Genomic DNA, 19188 nt, shown 5'->3' with positions numbered 1-19188 from the left:
GCTGTTAACATCAGGCTGAGCCCAAAGAGCCCCAGACCAATCGACAGCAAGCTGGATCCACAAGACCCAGGGGATTATGGGAAGAGTGAGGCTGAAAGTGAGACAGGGAGGGAGGAAAGGAGGTGCAGCAACAGGATCTCCGACAGACTTGACGCTGACAGGATGGACAGATCTCCAGTGAGGCAGAAGTGCATCCTGGATCTCCGCCAGGCACGGGGAGGCGGGGGGGATGACAGGAAAGAGGAGTGGGGGCAGGAAGGATGAGGCAATGTGGAGCCAAGGCAGGGAAAGACAGCAGAGAAAGCTGGCTTCAGATACAGGGGCAAGGGGGCAGGAGAGGCGAGGCTTATCAGGGGCGCTGAAAGACGGCAGCCAGAGGAGGGACACACTTGTTTGACCTCCCTACCCTCACACATCGAGGACTTTCATGCAGCCCCTCCTAGACAACCTCCTCGGGAACGTGAGCTGTGGCCAAACTGCAGCTCCTCACAGCAGGATCACAGCTCTCCACGAGTCGACAACTGAAACCAAGCGTCCCCCTTCCTAGAGACACAACGTTCCCAAAAAGTACGGACATTTGTTTACATTTACTCCTCCTGTCTGATCCTTTTCTCCAAAGGGACCGTCGAGTTGGTCTGCCAATGTATACAGCATGGTAATTTTTACTCTATCAGTTCAGGGTAAGTCAGGGATCAAGGGTACTGCAGCAAGAGTGAGGATTTGAACCTGGGACCACCTGAAAGTGGGGAGAAGAGTCGAGAGAAGAGAGGACAGGAACTGCTCGCCGCTCATCGAATCTGCATTCAGGTGGCCAGGGGCTGCTAAGTGTTAAGTGGAGCGGTTAAGGCATCCACTCTGCGCGGTGGGGATGGGGAGGAAACTCGACTGGATCTGTGACGCCCTCCAGCTGGAGCATCCGTGTTGATGACTTCATGCAAGGCAGATAACGGTGAGTCATCGGTGGGCCTAAGTCAAAACACACACACACACACACACACACACACACACACACACACACACACAGAGACAGTTCAACTTCCCTTCATTCTCACAGTTCTGTTCTGCCCCATCCCCCCATTGCTTTCACTGAGGGCCACCAGGTGGCGCAGCAGTTAGAGTCGTCACCTGGGCTCAGATCCCACCACCCGCTGAAGCCCTGAACTGACACAGTAAAAATTACTCCGTTGTATAAAATGGGTAAATAAGTGTAAGCAGCTCAGCGCACAAATGTACATTTTTCAGTCACTTTGTAGAAAAGTGTCAGACAATAATTGACACACAGTCTCCTTCTTCCACACACGCACACACAAACACACACCTCAGTGTTCACCCTGCTAGCTAGAGTTTTACACTGCTAATGGTGCCCACAAGCCGCAGTTCATTATTGGTGAAGCAGTGCGATCCTCCTTCCTATGTCTAGTGGAGCACGTCCCACAAACATGTCTCGCAAACGCTCCGATCGGTGAAAAGGGGACGCGAGGGGAACGGACGGCAGCGCCGTTATCGGCTTCCCTATCGCGCGAGAGGCCGCGCGTCACGCCGGCCACACACACGGGAAAGTGACGAAGCTGGAGAACCGCACTCGAAAGTTCAACAGAATCGCATTACTGATAGACCAAACTGGCCACATCGTCCCGTGTGCCTCTACGCCTCTGTGACACAAGAGTGGAAAAACCGGCTTAAATATATCAGAGAAAATTGCATTAAACGGAAAACCACCCAGGATGAACATACATGAAGGGACACGACACACTCCTCTCGGGCGGAATATGACCTTAACGCCTGGGACGAGGTTTTAACCTGTGAAGGGAAGGTGGACGCGTTAATTTAAGGGTTCAACGGCAGATCGCCCACAGCCTGTTAAAGCTGCTAAAAGTCATTTTGTCCAGTTCCTCGCTGTTGCTTTAACCTTTTGGTCTGGCGCTGCCTGAGGTTTCATCACCGCCTACACGCGTCCCACGAAATCTGCCAACGGTCACGTCACACGACTGCAATTCTCTATTTAAAGTTCAGTTCTTACTTGGCTGATGTGAGGATGTTTCAAAGTTCATGCAGCTTCCATGCAAAGCAGCTGCCTTTAACAGCGTTTCTATACATATTCGCTTATTCAAGGTGACCAGCAACTGAAAGCAAATGAAAGGTCGCTGTACAAGAGATGCCGAGCTTCAGACAGAGACCCGAGGCAATAAGAGTGTTTTGTGCACTGTTGCCGGAGCACGTTACCGCAGTAGCCGTCTGTGGAACGCAGAGTCCGACACCAAACACGAAGGCGACGGTGACAGACTGTGACTCAAATTTATCCACTAGCTAAACAAATGCAAACTAGCTGAACGTAAAACATATCCTGCTGTCCCACAGCATAATTTTGGTGATAATTTTACCTGACCGAAATTTTCCAGCAGACCTGTGATATGAAAAAGTACTTAAACGTGTAGCTGTTAACATGGCGTGGTACCAGTTCGGTCGCCATCGTTAGCTAAAAACTATTCCCAATACCGGGGGCGCGGTGGGTTGGACCACGGTCCTGCTTTCTGGTGGGTCTGGGGTTCGAGTCCCGCTTGGGGTACCTTGCGACGGACTGGTGTCCCGTCCTGGGTGTGTCCCCTCCCCTTCTGGCCTTACACCCTGTGTTACCGGGTAGGCTCCGGTTCCCCGTGACCCCGTATGGGAGAAGCGGTTCTGAAAATGTGTGTGTGTGTGTGTGTGTGTATTCCCAATACCCTACGGTGAGAGAATTTCGTCAGCAATGGAATTTTTTTGTGAACACTGAGTCATTTAGCTGACCCTTTTCTCCACATGTTAAGCTACCTACAAGTATTTACGCATTTATGCAGCTGGGTAACGTTTACTGCGCAATTTAGGGTAAGTACCTTGCTCAATGGTTCTACAGAAACCTTCAGATCCGGAGGCAGCAGTTAACCACTACGCAATTAGCTGTCTGTCTATCTGTCATTATCTAATGGAATAACTAGCTTAACGGGTTAGTCAAACAAATTTTAAGAAAGGAGCATTGCCGCCAACGACCGGCTCAGCCGCTTCGCTCTACGGGTGGGAAACGGTAAGTTCAACATTCTTGTGCGGTTTTAGAATTTTTTTCATTATTTCATAAAATGCTACTTTTTTTTTTTTCTTCTCACCAGGCACTGCTTCCTCCTGCTTTCTAAATGAAAAACAATTTGTATACAAGGGACATCGAAGTGATGGGAAATACAGAGGTGATTGTGCAGTGTTGGCCCCTGAAATCCCCATATTGATATTATCATCATTCATCTATCCACCACCTTAGTTCAAGGAGACGCAAAGTTTTCTTAAAGTGTGTTTTGATGATGACTAACGTGCCAGCTATTTAGCATGTGCAGGTTTCATAGCCCTCAAAGACAGTCACTGCAGTTTCCTACAGCCGTTTTTTTCTTCCCTTTTTAATCTTTTCCCTCCACCTCAAACCCAGAGCCCCCAATGAACCCTGCAGTCATGAGTCACAGTGCTCATCTCCGCACTGTTTCCACTCACCGCTCACCAAAAAACCCAACAGCAAACTCCAACTTCCTGCCGCAGCTCTTTCAACAGCTTCCGCTACTTTCTCCGCTACTGACATTGTGCTTCTATGGGGATGCTAAATGAAATAAAGCAGCGCATCGAGGGGCTAAACACGGCACGCACCAAGAGATTAGGCGCTTTCTCTGCTTCACTGTTTGCAAGAGGGAATGCTGAACGTCTTTGGGATGAGTACCATTGTCTTGGCCCACATGTAATGGAATGGGCTACCTCTGTCCCTCAGAGCTGCTGAATCCCTCTCAACACTCATGAAGAGTCTCAAAACACATCCACTCTTCAAGACCCACTGCTCTATGGATCTCTTAACTGCTCCATAAACTTGCATCACACCATCTGTCACAACCACCTCTGTATTTCCTATCAGTTCTTTAGGCAGGTACTCGTGTAGATGTGCACCAGCAAAAGCAATTATTTTGTATTTGTCCAAATATATAATGGATGGATGGATGGGCGGGCATGCAGGCAGAGCAATTCAATGCTACACAGCCAGTACAGCAGCAGTCAACTTGAAACGTCCAAAAGGCAGCAATGAGCCACATGGCAGCTCCACAGATACCCTTCAACCCAAGAACAATGGTATACATGGGTGCAGAGCAAGCCCACGCACACCATGAGCCACCGTTCAAGGGAAATACACACCCCACACAAAAGTCAGAGTGAACATTTGATGGCATGGTGCAGACTAACCCAATGTACAAAACCTACTTATGTATCTGTAAAGACGGTTAAAGGACCGGTTGACATTCGGTTCTGTGAGGGCTCGTGCACCTTTGGGAATGCCCGCCTGAACTAAACACCTTGAGTAAAACACCCAGCTGCACAAACAGCTGCAGTAACACGATACAGCTGAACATTCCATGTATTGCTTCAGATAAAACTATGTGGTAAGAAAACACGTAAAAATAAATTAGGAAAACAAGTGAAAGGCTAGCTGTGTTTTTCCTCGAGGTGATGGGTGGTAGGTGGGGGCTGATAAAATTGTTCCCAGCTATCAGATGTGCTCGGTTCTGTAATGCACCAGGTTTTCACGGTTCCCTTGTGAGGCCGCGTCACGCTGCACGGGCAGTGAGGCAGGGCTGCCTGGCGATGACCGGGAATTTGCACCCAAGGCAACAGACTCCAATAAAAAAAAACCACCCGTAAAATGTGTTCCAAGCAGTGCCCATGAAACAGAAATGTGAAGTGTGCAAAGCTGGCAGCGTTCACCAATCATGACTTCACCGCTGTGGTTTCTTAACCAGCTGCAAAGGAAGGAAAAAAACATGCAGAATCTATGCCACTGTTAGCACTAGCAAGGTCTCACCAATGCAAAAAACGTTTAAAATTCGACAGCTCTTAATGACAACCGAATACACCAGTTGCTTATCTTACGAATTTTCACGTATACAAAAATTTTGTGCCTTACTATAACATTATGGTCTGGAGCAGACTGGACGTGACGTGTGTTTACCCTCCGAGCCAACAGATGGCAGTAAAGAGCACCCAAGCAGAACGGCAGTGAAGAACAATGGCGAAGTTTGTGACAATCATGTGTGTATTTTCAGCTATTTTAAGTATAATATTTATATACTACAGCTATAGCTACAGATTTTCTAGAACCTAACCCACAAATAAATACAAGGGCATCTGTATTTAGCGGTAACTTAGTACAGGTGGTCCTCAAGTTATGAGATAATGCGACTTGCAACAATCTGGACTTACAACGGCGATTCCATTAATCTTATTATATTTTCTGAGTTCCAATATTTCTATGTTACTTCTCTTTAAAATGGATACCAGGTGAAAAAGTGGCTCTTGGTGGTGCTGAAAAGAAAAAGCAAAAGACAATACCTGGGGTATGTGGCACCGTGCTGCTCAGGGCTCAGACCGCCCTCAGAGAGACGCCTTTCATCCAACACGTCTTACTGCTGTGATCCAGGTGAAAAGTGCATCGCTCAAGGGTACAACGGCACGCATAAGAGCACCTGAACTCCTGCCTTTCGCAAGCCCAAGTGTTTGAACGTGTTCACGGCCACTACGGTCACATGGGTCACAATCAGCGATAAGACACGACCCGCTTGATCGGCAGGTGGGCAGTTCCGCTTATTCGTCATGGCAATGTGCCCTATCTTGCTGTACAGTGCATAAATACCCGGGTTGTACCACCCCGAGGGCGCAGCAGTGACAGTTAATGAGCCGGGCTGTGGGCTAACGAGCACCGTACCATTTTTACCATCTATTCAAGTGGAAATCATGCTGAAGCAGTTGAGGTTATTCAATAACTTCACTCAAAAGCACAAGAGCAGGGCTACAGGGCACGGCATGCTGGGAAATGTAGTCCTTACTCCAGGACAGACTGTGTGGCGGCCTGGTCGTGGTAGCGGTACACCAGAAGACAATCGTCAACACGGTGAACGCCGCCACCTCTGCGAAGGCTCTCGTAGAAGAAGAGCAGGTCCTCCGGGACACCCTGGAGGAAGACAGGAACTACAGGCTCAGACAGGGAGACCAAACAGTCCAGCTGAAGTCATGCAGGTCCTCTCCACAGAAACAAGTGCACTACTGTAACTGTACACATATTGTGTGATTTTCATTGCTCATGCCTGGTGAGCTCTGCTGTATGGTAAACTCTGGGGTTAAAAATAAAAAAAAAAAAAAAGAGTAAAACACGGTCAAGGGGAGGGGTACATTTACAGCCCCTCACACCAAGGAGGTGAGTCTGTACATGCTGGCGCTCCACATGCTGCACCCTCCACAAACGGACCACGCTGGGCTCACCAAGCCTCCCTCGTCAAAGCGGCCCACCCGCTGGAACCAGTCGCGGGAGCACAGCCAGGTGGGCATGATGACCGTGGGTCCATGGGATGTGTACACCTGTACAGGGCCACAGAAACACCGCTGTTACACGCACACACATACACAGTTGGACTACATGACAGAGAAATGAAGGTTGCACATGTCTACACACAAACACAACAGGAGCATAAAAAGATGATGTAAACCTTTAACACAATGATTATTCATACCCCAAAGGTTGACAAGACTGACACATGCTCAAGACATGAGGCCAGCGAAGGGTAAGGCCCCAGTAGTACAGCACGAGGTGGAACTCGAACCCAGGACCTTCTGACATTCTAAACATCACATCAGCTGGAACCATGCTGCACCCCAGTGTTTGAAAAACTGGGGCTGGGTTGCTAAATATGGCTGCAATGCCACTGGGTATAGGACAAGCAACAAGTGGCACGCGACACGCATGTGACACGCACGCGACACACATCTCGCATGTGGCACCACGCTCCTGTGGTCTCACAGTGGCTTGCTGCAGGAATGTGCACTCATCCAACCGGCTCCGTCCTCCACTGTCTCACTGGGAGTCATCTAAGAGCTCCTGTGCAATGGACATCCGCATTCCCAAAGTGCATCTTCTCGCCGATTGGAAAACAGCTCCACACACAGCGAGGCTCACTTTATTGAACAGATCAAGTAAAAATGACCAGCTGTATATATGGGTAAATCAGAGTTAGCAGCTAAACACTGTGAGACAGTTTTCTCCAGATTTTGTTCAGTAAACTTGTGTTGGGCTACACTGAAAGTGGTGTACGTGTGTGTGTGTGTCATGTGTTTGGTTGAGAAGGGCCTCTGTAATGGTGGTGACCCCAGTGACCTCCTCTGCCTCTTTGCCCCATGCTATTCTAACAGGTTCCCCTTCAGCTGTCTCCCTACATATCTGGCACCAGCACTCCTTCAAGACTGGGCACGAAAGAGGCCGGGTAGGACCTCATCCACCTGCTGCCACGTATACACACACACACACACACACACACACACACACACACACACACACACACACACACGCAGAGTGTGCTGTATGAAACCCGACACGACTTATCACAGCCACCTGGCACTAGATCATGGGAACCGCCGTTGTACCCTGGAGCGAAGCAGCTCGCTTACCAAACATGCCAGTGTGTGTGTGAGACAGAATACTTCCGATGGTGAATAAAAACAGTAAAGAGCGAATGGAACTCCTCCAAGGCTGTCCTTGCGTCTGTGTGCTTTACTTAACCATGGGGGGGAGGCTGGGAGGGGTCCACAGAGACCCCTTTGTCCCTAGAGCACAAGGTGGGACCACTGTGTTCTTTTGCTTTTCCCATCTGTCCATCTCTGGTGCTTTCGGCACAGACCCCCCGGGGTGCGTTTGCTCACAGGCAGTGCATCGCGCTGCTCAGGTGTAGTCAGATTCAAAACCCCCCCGAACACCATTCCCCAGCGCTTAACACCTCATTGCTGTGCCTTTTACTGTGCTACACATCTGAAGCGTAAATCTCGTCAAAGTGTGTGAAAGAAGGGGAGATGGCGGCACACCGGGTCCGTCCCATTTCACACGGTGCTGAAGTGAACCTAATACCACCAGTCTGCAGTATCAGTAACATACTGTTATTGTTTAACTGGAGGGAGGAGGAGGAGGATGGTAACGAGTGTGCGCCGGCGGCTCAGCCAAACTCAGTTGCACACTGGTCCCGGCCCACGGCTGTCGAGCCGAAGGAATTGGGGGATTCTGCAAGATGTTCCGTTTCCGCAGTGTGTAGGAAGGTAAAAACGTGGGACGGTCCTCGCTCAAGTCCCCTGCGACCTGGTGCTCACGCTGGGTTACCTGCGGAGTTCTGTGGAGCCGAGAGTATCGATTATCCTCGTGTAACGGCACTCCCTGATGGGCCCTTCCTGTCCTGTGAGGCCCGTCCAACGTCGGTTCCCCTTCACTGAGCAACCTGGCGGCGCTGCTCGTTTCCACAAGGGTCTCATTTATTAGTCAGTGATTAATGTAGCAGGAATGAGAGCTCTGCTTCCCAGAAATAAGGCCTGATACAACTGGGAGCCGTCTGAAGTCTTCTAAGGCCTTACTCTCCCAGCCCAACACACACACATACACACACACCACATGGTAGTGTTTGCGGGTAAGTGAGCGGATTGACGACACTTGCCCTAGAAAGGCTGACCCTCGTCACGCTGCTGTGTCAGCGCAAATGGGAAAAGGGGGTATTTGATGCTCCACTGAGAAATTCAGAAGTGCATCAGCAGCAAAGACCTTTAGACACAGGATTATGAACACACAGCTTGTGTGTCTGACACCACCATGTTCCTGGTTTACATTCCTCTAGCAGCTCCTATAGAAGTGACATTCAAATAGCAAATACATAGGTAATCACAGTAGATGGTGGTGGATTTATTTATGCAGCCGTGAGGAGAGGAGGCTTTTAAAGAGATGGGTTTGAGACCATTCTTGGATGCTGGGAGGGATTCAGCAGCTCTGAGGGAGCTCATTCCACCACATTTACATTTACTCATTCAGTTAACGCTTTTCTCCAAAGCAACTTGCAGTGTTAAGGTTACAATTTTCTACCCATTTATACAGCTGGGTAATTTTACTGGAGCAATTTAGGGTAAATACATTCCTCAAGGCTACTACAGCCGGAGGTGGAACCTACAACCTTTCGATCCAAAGGCAGCAGCTTTAACCACTACACTACCAGCTGTCACACATAGGCCAAAACCAGGAACAAAAGGACTTTTGAATTTGGACCCCTGTGAGTGGGAACACCAAGCACCAGTGGTGGAGGAGCTGTGTTCTTGCAAGGAAGCAATAGCAGAATCCAAGTGCACTCATGTCTAGAACAAAATAACAGCTAAAGGATATTGTAACGACCCATCAGCCAATAAGAAGATGTCAAAAAAACACTCCTCAAAGCAGTGGAGGACATGCACTTACGTTAAGGTTGCACAAAGAAGCAGGGAAGAGAACTGAAAAGGTTAGGACAGCATGCAGTGACACAGTCTGTGTGAGTCACACTAACACACAGCAGTGTGTGACACGGGATGGACACAACTGAGAAGATGCCAAGGCTCCCCGTCCCTTGGCCATTAATGAGAACATTAGTAGAACGTCAAAACAAGTCCACCTGAAATGCAACACCAGCCAAAACAGGAGAAGACCTTGGTTTCCTGAGGGTGGTGGCCTCCTCCCTGCTACGAGACGGGACCAAAATAGACACCGTTGTAAAGGACGGAGGTGTCAGGAGGTGGGTCAGGGGCAGCAGGGAGGATGCTGGGGCGTGGAGCAGTCCAGGAGACTGGCAGGGGAAGGGTGTTTCACCACACAAACGAGGCCTTCAAGGGAGCCAGGGGCATCTGCTCAAAGTGTGCCGACCGGGAAGGCGTCCAGACCTTGTGCGCTCCATTACCTATAAACTGAGACCGTCCAGTTTCAAACACTGGCTCCTTTCTTCTGCAGGAAGGGCAAAAAAAAAAACACCCCGGCAGCCATGAAACCAGCCTCTGGGCTACGAGTGACCTTCTAACAGGTAGGACCGTGTATTTACGGCTGAGACCATCACGGCCCACCCCCCTGGCTCTCCACGGCAAATCTCTGCCCAGCTTCAGGTACTTTTCCACAACTCCCAAATATGGGGAGGGTTAGCGTCTGCAGGTCTCCGCTCCAGTGGAACACGTAGAGACATATTTACAGCAGAGAGTAGGTGAAAGAGATGTGAGAGGCCCTCAAGCCTCTCACATGTGGTGGACATCCTGGAAAGCAAAAACCAAGTAGCCCTCATTGCTCTTTCTAACGTGGCGTCTTGTTTGTGCAGGACCCTTGATCAACATGCTAATCCTGAAGGGATGGAGTAAAAAATAATCCCGTTGTATAAATGGGTAAATCACAGTAAATTGCTTAATGCTGCAAGTCGCTTTGGAGGAAAGCATCGCATAAATGAGTAAGTAATACGTTCACCATTCATGCCTACGGAACAGCTGGCAAAGTGCCAGCAATATGTCGACAACCAGAGACCTGAGACACCTGGAGCTGCTGTCCAGCTTCCAGCCATGTGCCCTGCACTGTGTAAAGTGTAAGTAACTTTAACTTTCAGCGAACGTATTATAGAAGCACACAGTCTACAAAGAAAAATTAAAGTCCGGGAATATCGGGGGATACAGAACACGAAATAATAAAAAAACAACAAAACAAGGTGCAGATTTGGAGAAATCAATAAAAATCAGAGCAATAAAAAGTTAAATGCTACAGCATGTCTGTAAAGGGCTGCAGATCCCAGTGCGGGAGTTGCCAGCTGACCTCTTTTATGACAAAAACCTTCACACTTGGCCCTGGGACAGGAAGCTCGAGCCCAGCGCTTACGGATCCCGTTTGTGGGCCAGGACCATGGGAGCAGCCAACCAAGAGAAGGGGAACCAGCGGGGGCCTGCACAAGCACGATGGGAAAAGAAGGGCTGCAACAGCTCTGCACTGAAGACAGGGGTGACTCTGAATATCGCTGACATCCACACAGCCTATGACCTTACCCCATTCTCCATGGTCTGTCGCAAGCTGCCAGTTAAAGGTAGTGCAGATGTGCAAGCTGTGTTAGGAGAGTGTGCATGAGTGTGTGTGCTGCTCAGTGAGGGGAGCATTCAGCAGAACACAAGCACTCTTTAAGAACAGGTGGGAAAGGTCTGGACTGGTAACTGGACAGTTGAACGTCCTCCTAACGTACAGTCTTGTAGTCCAAGCTGCAGATGGGAATATATGCAAGAGCTCACAGGACCTCCATCATGAAAGTCCTCCAGACCTTGGACCTTGAATCCAAAAAGCTTTCTACGGACCATCATTGTACACCTCCACGGGGCCCCATCAGCTCCTTCACTTGCTTTGCTAGGGCCAGGAGGTAGGGACATAGGGGTATATCAGTGCACAGTGAGGACGACTGCTTCACGGCCATGACACACACCAAGTTGTCACAGCAGTGAAGCAGCGCTGCATCCATCAGGACGAGAAGTCACGGTGACGGTCTCCAGAAATGGAGAGCCCTGAGCATGTTGTGGTGCGCACGTTCATCAGGAACTGCCCCGTTGGCAGGCCAGCCCCCACCCTGACCCCTCTGTACTTCCAGGGAAGACAGGAATAGGCTCAGGAACACGGTCCAAAGACAACATGGGGCAGAACCCAGGCCAAGTGTTTCTTTTCCGAGCCTACCCACGCAAGGCAGAAAGCTCAGAGCATGCAGTCTCAAGGGTCAGGTAAGACTTTCCCACACGCTCTGGAAACACTCAGGCATCGTCCTTTACCTCTAGACCCTTTTAAAGACCCTTTTTCAGGAGCGCAAACACTGCCATTATTCTTCAAGAACAAAAGGTGCGGGGAGGGATGGAGAAAAGAGAGGGCAAGGACAGGTCAGATCCGAGTGCCCCGGTGACCACTTGCTCACGTGCTGCCGTATACGGATCATGGGCTTTGACACGGGACGCTAACCGTTCATCTCCTCCTCCTCCTCCTCCTATGCCAAAAAGGACTCAGTGAGGAGCAGGAAAGGAGCACAACTCCTCTTGCAGCTGCGCCTTTCAGGGGTTCCACTGAAATATCTGTGAAGAGTGGGGGGAACAAGGGCTATTCTGGAAGGAGAAGGAGCTCTCTCTCCACCGGGAAAAGAGGCGCGCGAACTTGGCAGGGACAGCGCGGCACCGGGGAGACAGTGCTGAGGTTTGCTTTCCGACAAGTACCTCGCTTTTTAAGAGCGAGAGAATCGCAGATGTGGTGCAAGACGTGACGCATTCGCTCCTCGAGCTTCCTCCCGGAGATGAACAGGTGGTAAGGTCTTCTTCAGCAGTCATGCTGGGGCACAGCAAGAGGACACAGAGCATCTGTCCCAGGCTGGATCTTTGGCAAGGACAACGCTGCTTTCCTTGTGTACTGGATCCACAGTGTCTCCTGAATCATGCTAAGGAAAGAAAGTAATCGCGAACCTTCTCACACCCCTTCTTGATGCTTTCATGACCAGTCCATTTCACAGTCAATACAGGTGGTCCCTGATGTACGATGCTTCGACTTGCAATTTTTTTGACTTCACGATGGTGAGCTGGCGATAGACATTCAGTAGAAACCGTACTTCGAATTTTGAATTTTGATTTTTTACTGGGTAAGCGATACTCTCTCGTGATGCTGGGCAGCGACAGCGATCCGCATCTCCCAGTCCGTCACGCAGAGGTGTGTATTAGGTGTATTAGATACATTTTCGACTTACGATACTTTCGACTTATGATGGGTTTCGGGGAACGTAACCCCATCGTAAATCAGGGACCACCTGTACACCGTATTTCATATTCGATCCACTTCATGATTGATCCATTTCGGGATCAATCCGCTTCACAGTCCATAATATGCATTTCATAATCCATCCGTTTCAAAATCTATATACTGTATTTTGTGACTGATCCATTTCATGATCGATACATTTCCTATCCTGGGGAGAAAACCACCAAAGGTGAGAGGGCGAGACTGGAACACCATTCCGTGAGAGGGACATCAAACATATATTTGCTTTTATTTTTCAGATTTTTAGACATCAAGTCTTCAAAAGAGAGCAACCGGAGAAAATGATGTATTGTCAGTACCTGCCTGCTCCCCTCTGCCCAGGAAACAAAGAGGTCTTATCTGCACACACTGACCCCTCTGCCCTCCTGGCAGCATTATCCTTATCAGAATCCCGCACCGACACATCCTGTCAGCAGGCACCAATCGCAGAGAGCGTGCGCTGTCATCAAGGGCCAATATCCACTGGTCTGTGTGTGTGTGTGTGTATGTGTGAGAGACTGTGTCATGTTCACGCTTACACCACCGTCTCTCTCCCAAGCGGCGTAACACAGAAACACAGGTGCGTACGTGGGGACCCGCCCTGTCGCTCAGCAGGAGTGTGTGTTAAGAGCGAACCGATTTTGAACACACCTTCACTGACAATGGCTTGGCTCAGAGTCATGCTGAGCTAGGAGCTCCCGCTGGGCTCGCAGCCACTTCGGGGAAACCAGATCACTGCCGAAAAACAAATGACAAAACATCGAAACTCGTTGCCCATTAAAACACACTCCGAGTAAAAACGATGCCGTTACGAAACCTTGCACCCCTTGTGAAATCGCTTGTTTCCATGGAAACAGGCACCTCCAGGTATACATCCTGTTTCCATTCGCCCTGCCAGGACCCCCCGCAGCCTCCTCCCTTCCCGTTGGCCACGCAGCGGCTGCGCCTGCCGCCGCTCCCACTTCCTGTCGCGGGAACAACAGGCCAGGAGCCCGCGAGCGGGACAGCGCTGTCGCCCATTGTGTCACTGTTTATTCCCGTGGACGGCTGCCCGGGTGCAAACTGCACACGCACACACACACGCACACACACACACACACACACACACACACACACACACACACCTCTCTCCTCTCGCTCGCTCAGTCATTCAAACAAAAACACACACGCCCCTCACGGCAAAACCAGAGCAGATGGACACTGTTTGGACACACCGCAGGCTCATCTCCACGGGTCCATATGTTCACCATAAATAAATCCAATCATGACCAATGTGGAACAGCAGAGCAAAGAAGCCTCATACTGACAAGGAATAATACCTTGGAAGAGATGAATCAATAATCTTCATGCACCCAAAACTGTATGAAATTATGGCGTGTTGAAGAGTGGAACATTTATTATTCTTTTTTTTTCTTTTTTCCCTTAATTTTCTCCAATGTCACTTACATTATGAGGTCTGCACACTAGCCTACTCAGAATCAATCCATTTATAGAGCAGGGTCATTTTTACTGTATCAAAGCAGGGTAGGTACCTTGATAAAGGGTACTAGAGCAGGGGATTCAAAACCGGGTCTCCGAAGTGCAAGGCGAGGGCTCTAAGCACTGTGCAAGAAGAGCGTAGGAGAATGGCTGTCAGAGTATCATCCCCGTATCTTCAGCATCTCGTGAAGCTGCACTCTTCTCCTTGCTGCCTTAAAAGCTGATGTTACTTGGATATAGAAAGACAACAGAACTATTAAAATGAGCTCTTAAGAAAAAAGGCGAAACAAGATCCGGCAGGAAAAAAAAAAAGATGTCATTGAAAGGAGGGCCAATTTAGAAGCGGCTTGTTTGGTTTCCTAGGACTTCAGAAGCATTTCTTAAACGACAGGAAGGCTGTCGTTCAAAGGCAGAGGCCGGCCCCCTCCAGGCTACGCCGTGACAAGCTGCATCAGACGCATCTGCATCCCGGCTCATCCACAGGCCGCTGGGGACTGGAAGTAACAACCACTGGGGGCTGGCAATGTCCGGAGACCTATGTCTCACACCGCAGATGTCCCGCGCAAGAAGTACAGTTTCCTCCTTCTTCCTCTCTGCAGAGACGGGGACGGAGGCGTGGCTCGTGGCAGTAAGATTCCACCTGTGTTACATTCAACACACTCTAAGGATCTGCATTCACCAAGGCTCCTAACACCTCATTTCATACGTTCCTGCTCTTACTCTGACCCCGTTGCTCCACACTTTCCAACCTTTGCGTCCTTCAGGGTTCCATACTGGGTCCCATAGAAATCTGCCATTAAGACATCCCTGACTACTTCCTAATACTGGTATTGGGCTGAACTGAGAGTTTTCAGGTCCTCCTAGCTTGCTTCACATGCGCAGAGGGTTCCGTGGCTAATCAAACGCATCCCCCTTGCAGAATCTGGTTTGCCCCCCCGTACCCCCCACCCAAATCCCAAAATAGCAGAACAGAAGAGAAAGCCGCAGCGGATGTCTGGATTCCGCCAGTCATCGTGACAGCCACTCATTAGGCCGCTTTCAGGCCCAGACCGCAGGGGCTTCTCATCCCATGAGAGTCGTGTTGCATCCCACTCGCAAGTAGGGGGTTCACGACAGGCTCCTTCAGAGGCAACATCTCAGCACCAGCAGACCCTTAGAGTCAAGCTTGCTGGATGCAGGCAAGTGGTAGGTGAGGAAGCTCAGTTCTCTGGGTCCTCTCAGAATCTGACCACCTACTGGTGCAGGTACGGTCCTCTTCAACAGTGCGCTCAACCCAAATTCCATATCGCCTGAGGTCTAGGGCACTTCCAACCAGGTGTACGGAGGAGCTCGTACAGCCAGGACATTGCTACATACTGCATGTGTACACATGTGAGCAAGTGTAAAAGGTTCATAAGTGTCATGCAGAAGCTATACACGTATAAGATGCAGGGTGATGCAGGTGGGGTGTGGAATCATGGGAAAAAGCAGAAGGGGCCTACTGGGGAAGGAGACAGTAAGTGCAGAGTTTGGACACTGAGCTCAGATTTCATTACGAGTAGCAAGTAAAACATCTCCATGAGTTTTCATGCACGACTCCTTCTCCCGTCGATCCTGCAGCCCTACACAGCAGTGAGTCTTGCTCCTCGACACACGCAGCTTGCTAGGACCACCTTTCAGTGTCGGGATGCCCACACATGAAGGTGGAGGTGGTGGTGGTTTGGGGTCAGGGGAGCCCCAGGGAAATGAGTTCCACCTCACATTCCTACAGAAAACAAACATGGTCCGCCCTAATCCTGACCACTGCAGCACCAAGGACTGAGTTAACTCCTCAGATGCCACAGGCGTCAGAGCCAGTGCATGGGTGGTACTTGGTTGCGTGCGTGCGTGCGTGCGTGCGTGCGAAGACATAGGATAAGTCATTCCCTGGGTCAAGCAGATGACTGTGAGACAGAGGGGTACGGGGTTTTACCTGCGTGAGGAGCTGCTCTGGACTCAGGGAGTTGATCCAGCGGGTATAGCGCTCGGTGGACCCCTCCGGCTCTCGACGAACCCGGCACCCGATGATCTGCGGTGCACACAGAGACCTGGTGATGGTACTGCAACCACCCCCGTAATTGACACCCTCAGACAATGTGGAGGAGACAGAGACCGCAGAGCTGCAGGTATCAGTACCATCACACTGCTCCGTACCTTCAGACATCATGATCATCATCATCATCCTGAAACAATCTATGGCTCAAAGAACTCACCACCCAAACCTAACAACAGAATAAGCGTTTAAAGATAATTTTCCTAATTATATGACTATTAATGTTGTACTGCAGTGTAAAGAAAGCACTAAGAAGACAAGACTGGATCTGGCACCTCGGTCCACTGCTCTTGTTGGACGAGCAGGATGAAGGGATTTCGTAAGGAGGCTCCTCACACACATTCCACACACATCCAGCTGTAACAATCGAAAATCGAAGACGAACGACACGCAGCTCGACACACACTATTGCGCGCGGCCTCTCCAGTGCTCCCACACCCGGGATGTTCGGGGAAGTTTGTATCTCGATGCTAATGAAACTGATCCTGTGGCCCGAAAAAAAATACGAGACCGAGAGCCAGGAGGTACGAGGTTGTGGTTTGGTCAGGATGAAAAAGGAACGGGAGAAACCACTAAGCCACGCTGTGTCTGCCCAAGGGGGTTCTTCCTGGTGTTTGTGCAGTAAAGAGAGAGCGATACCACTGTTTATTCATTTAAGGAGACAGAGATAAGACTCTGTGTGAGTGAGTGAGTGTGTGCGTGCGTGCGCGTGCACGACTGTGTGTTTGTTTACTTGAAGCACAGTGAAGCACAGGGATCAGTGGGAAAGTGTCAGGGCCTAGTGTGGCCATCGATGTCTGCAGGACCGCAGCGAGCGGGTCGGGTCAGGTCAGGCCCTCCCCCAGGGAGCTTGCGGTGACGCAGGCGCCGTCTGATGAGCGCGTGTACTGATGCCTCCACCTCCTCCGTTCCAGCCCTACTCATATCACCTCCATGGGAGGTCTACACAGACAAGTGTGGTGTCCTGGGCCACCAGACCACACGGGCCACACGCCCGGCTCTCACAGGGGGCCGGATCACGATGAAACCATCCCGACGGCTTCCTGCGGAGAGAGGAAAACAGCGGGAAAAGGATGGAAGCGCCTGTCTTATCCCGTCCATCTGTGAAAACAGATCTCAGGTTTTGAGATTCAATAAACGCGGCTGCTCTGCTTGCTCTGAAAACACGGCAGAGATCGGGGCTCCACTCCCCTGCGCCGCATTGCCCGGTAATACCCCACATCTGCCTCGGCTGTGTTCACACACACACACACACACACACACACACACACACACACACACAAACACACTTGTAATCTATACACACAGAAATGTTACACTGCTTATACAGGCACACACATTCCTCAGCTTCTCGAACACACTGAAGCATGTTCCCGTATACACAAACACACAATGTGAGTACCTGCAAGGTGCGAGAAGTTCCGGGTTCATAAGCTAGAGCAGGAGGTATGTTCGAAAGATCAACCAAAATGTCAAATTAAGACATCTTCAGTTTCACATCACACCAGCAAGAGCGCTATGATTCTCCACCCACCCTCTGCTTGGTAATCCCACTCACAAGAAGCCACAATATGGTAAAATGAGCTCACTCTGTCCCAGTAACTCCATCTGCTATGATTATCTATGTATTTGCTATTTGAATGCGGTCATCATGCCGATAGCATATAGACTGATGACCTGAAGGTGAACATTTGCAGCCTATAATGGGGAGTCCAGCAGAGAAGAGAAGTGCTGCAGCCATTTGTACATCAAAATGAAAAGCGCTGGTCTTTCAGCATGTTGGGCTCAACACTGGGCCAGGTCTGTTGACCGTGTGCATCTGCCACCAGAGTGCAAGCCTGAGGTCGACCAGAGAAGGAAAGCCAAGACTAAACAAGGCCTGCAACTGTTTCAACACTCACTGGAGCACTCCCTAGAGCCCTTGCATGCACAGGCATGCACGCGTCAAGATGCAAACCAGCCCTTCTGCCTGCTCTGCAGCACATCTGCAAAGTGAAACTGTAACAACAGCGAGGTAGTCGTCTTAATTTGAAGGGACTGCGGCAGTATTACAGAGTGGAGAAGGTGTGTGTACAACACACACATATGTATATAGGCCGTGAAAATTAAACCCCTTGTGTTGATCAAAGAGTTAGAAATTACAGGAAGTCAGAGGTCAAGCTTTAGCATCAACGACAAGGTGGCTCACAGAGAGCCGGGCCCAGGGGTGTCTGGGGTCAGAAGAACCCACAGCTCTCTGGAGTAGCTGTGGAAGGAGATGAGTGAAGGTTTACCTTTCGATGAAGCAAAGACTCTTATGATGAAGGATTCCCTTCAATGTTCAACACGGAGAGGGTTCCTTCACAGTAAAGGACTCCCTTTAATGAGCCGACATCAGCATAAGGGTTCCCCAGCTTAATGTGATGACAGGAAGACAGGAATGGATGCCCTGCTCTTTCTGTGAACAACAGAAGACTGGGGTCTGAGCATTTTTACACCTTTCTGCACTTGCGTAGGAAGCTGCCTGACTTCTGTCACGGTTAACATTTCTGGTACTCAATATTTTCTGTTATAATATTGTTTAAGTTCTTTGAAATGACTGTATGCAAGATGAACTGATGCTCAGCTGTCGTTACTTCAAGCAAATCCAAACATCACATTACACACTGGCGGAAGCACAAGGCTAAATTTATGTTCCAGGAACGCTTCCAGAAAAGTCAACATTCTGAGTGACGTTTGGTGGACAGGAGTCTCCAACCCAAAGCCAGACCACGAAACCTGAGCAGCATGTTGAGAGCAACCAGAAACACTCCACGTTACTACAAATGAATCCTTGACTACTACTTTGCTTCATTACAGTCATTTATGCAGTTTCTCCACGAGTAACTTCACTATCCACACTGAATCAGCCACTTGAGACTGGACCATGGACTCTAGCCTCATGCTGCTTGTTCTACTGGTCTTATAACCACAGACATTTCTACACAGGTCCACTGTTACCACA

General features: G+C 49.8%; 2 protein-coding genes across 10 annotated transcripts in view; both read right to left on the bottom strand.

Annotated features, from left to right (window-relative positions):
* The window catches only part of LOC114909086 (zinc finger protein 11-like), a 334553-nt gene that overhangs the window by 201639 nt on the left and 113726 nt on the right, over positions 1 to 19188 (bottom strand). The gene's annotated exons all lie outside the window — the stretch shown is intronic.
* b3gntl1 (UDP-GlcNAc:betaGal beta-1,3-N-acetylglucosaminyltransferase-like 1) overlaps positions 1 to 19188 on the bottom strand; it is a 43433-nt gene that overhangs the window by 6625 nt on the left and 17620 nt on the right. For all 9 annotated transcript variants that reach the window (XR_001965951.1, XM_018747972.2, XM_018747973.2 and 6 more), the window contains 3 exons: positions 16086 to 16181; positions 6313 to 6408; positions 5880 to 6004 (listed from right to left, as the gene is read on the bottom strand). Coding sequence is in view for 8 of the 9 variants with exons in the window: in XM_018747972.2 (XP_018603488.2) it covers positions 5880 to 6004; positions 6313 to 6408; positions 16086 to 16181 (317 nt within the window). In the remaining variant the exon portion in view is untranslated. The remainder of the gene's footprint in view (positions 1 to 5879; positions 6005 to 6312; positions 6409 to 16085; positions 16182 to 19188) is intronic.

The sequence above is a fragment of the Scleropages formosus genome, chromosome 1, assembly GCF_900964775.1.
Source record: "Scleropages formosus chromosome 1, fSclFor1.1, whole genome shotgun sequence".
NCBI lineage: Eukaryota > Metazoa > Chordata > Actinopteri > Osteoglossiformes > Osteoglossidae > Scleropages > Scleropages formosus.
The sequence above is the reverse complement of the archived record's forward strand: the minus strand, read 5'-3'. Positions and strand labels throughout refer to the sequence as shown.